The 2,500-nt window shown below is 50.3% G+C and overlaps 1 protein-coding gene across 1 annotated transcript in view; it reads left to right on the forward strand.

The window, feature by feature from the left end:
• Positions 1-2,500, forward strand: part of utrn (utrophin) — a 158,061-nt gene that overhangs the window by 50,382 nt on the left and 105,179 nt on the right. The window contains 2 exon segments of the mRNA XM_076984167.1: positions 528-682; positions 793-982. Coding sequence (XP_076840282.1) covers positions 528-682; positions 793-982 — 345 coding nt within the window.

A 2,500-nucleotide genomic window follows, 5' to 3' on the forward strand; every position in this document is an offset into this window, starting at 1 on the left:
ACTATAATAAGGAACAGCCGCTAATATTACGAAACTATTTTGGGGCGATCTTCATTTTACATTGAAACGGAAGCCGGATTTCTTGCATCCGAGCATAGCAATTACGGGAAAGGCGCACTGGCTCGGGCGAGACTGGGCTAACAAGTGTGTTTACACACACAGATGGAGGAGTGGAGAGGCCTCCGTGATTTTTCTAAATGCAGTCAGTGTCTCAGAGTCTTTCTCTCCCAGTACCATGATGGAGAGGGAACTGTCTGGAGTATAACTCGCCCAGCCAATCAGAGGACAATCTAAAAATAAAAACATCTAATCTAAACGAAAACGTTTCATCTAAAATACAGGCACAAAATTGACAAACTCGGGAGCAGAGCTGGGCTGGTGAGGGCTTTCGGTCGGAGGGCCATGTCCCCTGATAACTCGAGGGACCTGATTTCAGTGCTCGTGTGTTCTGCACAAACCTATCATTCCTGAGCACGTGTGACGTCGGACACACGCGGACTCAACGCTCTCTCCCACGCTCTCCTAAGGCCTTCCTCCAAGACGTGGGCCGGGAGCAGGCGACCGTGGCGACCTTTAACGACCTTTGCAACCAGCTCTTGAAGGACTACTCGGCCGACGACACGCGTAGGGTCAAAGAGGTCATGGACAAACAGCTCACAGCCTGGAACGCCATCAACAACAGGTACGCACACGCCAGCGCAGAAAACCACCATTCACGCGTGCACCCGCTCTGACACACGTGTACGGTGTGCGTGAACGTTGGCGTGTTTTAACCCCGGCGCTGTCGGGCAGGGCCTCGGACCGGCAGGCCGCGCTGGACGCCGAGCTGAAGAACCTGCAGGCGTCTCTAAGGGAACTCGAGGCCTTTCTCAAGTGGCTGCAGGAGGCGGAGACCACCGCCAACGTGCTGGAGGACGCCGCCCAGAGGGAGGAGCTGTCGCAGGACTCCGCCCGCCTCCGAGAGCTGAAGGGTCAACTGGAGGTAAGCACTGTTGTTTTCCCAATAGTCCTTTCATTTATTTTTTCTTTCTGCGTGTGTGTGTATGTGTGTGTGTGTGTGTGTATGTGTGATTTTTACATTGCGGTTTTCTGTTTACACTGACCTGCTGCACAAAAATGTGTGTGTTTCACTTCAATGATGCTGATAGGATATTGTTACCCAGAGATTCTAATGCAGTTATGTATGAGGCTGAAGCCCATTGGTATTCTGAAGGCCTGAGGTGCTATCATCTGTATGTGTGTGTGTGTGTGTGTGTGTGTATACACGCACTTGCAGGTGCACAAGCACACTCTCTGTTCTATTATCACCCTGTCACTGCTCATTTACACACACTTCACCCGAACTGCAGTTTGGACATGTTTAAAGAGGAAATGAATACCTATGAGGCATTGGGAAGTTCCACTTTGTGTGTGTGTGTGTGTGTGTGTGTATGTGTGTGAGATCAACCATAAGATTAGCATCATAGTACATGGACACACTGGCTTGACTCTGGTCATAAGTGTTTGTTGAAGCGTGTGTGTGTTCCTCTGCTGGATTGTCACACACTCATTCATTCCTTCTTTGCCACGTGACACACCTTCAACGCCACGTGACACACCTTCAACGCCGTAAGCGCGTGAGCCGTGTTCCGCTCCCTCCGGCTCCACTAGAGATGGTTAACGGGCTTTTCTGGAGCGCTGGGGTGTAATTGGCTCCATGGCCTAGTCCAGCGATCCCGCGACCTCTGACCTGCTGCGCTGTGTTGTGTTCTGAGAGGACATGACTCAGCATTCTGTAAGGCGCTGTGGATAACAGCATCTGCTAAATGTCCAAAATGAATATGGAAGGCCTCCGCTCTCTTCTCCTCCGCTCTCTTCTCCTCCTCTCTCTTCTCCTCCTCTCTCTTCTCCTCCTCTCCTCTCATCCCTCATTCTCTCAGGGTGTAATGACTCACACACATACACACACACTCACACACATACATTCACACACTCACACACATACACTCTCACACACACACACTCACACACATACACTAACACACTCACACACACACACACACACACACACACACACACACACACACACACACACACACACACACACACACACACACATACACACTTGGGGTTATATGCCAGAGACGATCAGCAGTGTGTGTGTAGTGTAGCGGGTTGGTCAGGGAGTCTGGTGGAGGTTCTGACCCAGGGCCCGTGTCAGACATGACTGTGGGAGTCATTGTGGTTCACATAGGACTTCACTCACGCAACGGTTTAGTGCTTCCTCAACAATGTCTGCCAGTTCACATGTTGCTGATGTGTGTGTGTGTGTGTGTGTGTGTGTGTGTGTGTGTGTGTGTGTGTGTGTGTGTGTGTGTGCATCAGGGTGTGTGTGCTGTCAGTGGGACTGTGAGGGTTATTCTGTATGTTGAGGGTGTTTATTCTGTATGTTGAGGGTGTTTATTCTGTATGTTGAGAGTGTTTATTCTGTATGTTGAGGGTGTTTATTCTGTATGTTGAG

The sequence above is a fragment of the Brachyhypopomus gauderio genome, chromosome 21, assembly GCF_052324685.1.
Source record: "Brachyhypopomus gauderio isolate BG-103 chromosome 21, BGAUD_0.2, whole genome shotgun sequence".
Classification (NCBI taxonomy): domain Eukaryota; kingdom Metazoa; phylum Chordata; class Actinopteri; order Gymnotiformes; family Hypopomidae; genus Brachyhypopomus; species Brachyhypopomus gauderio.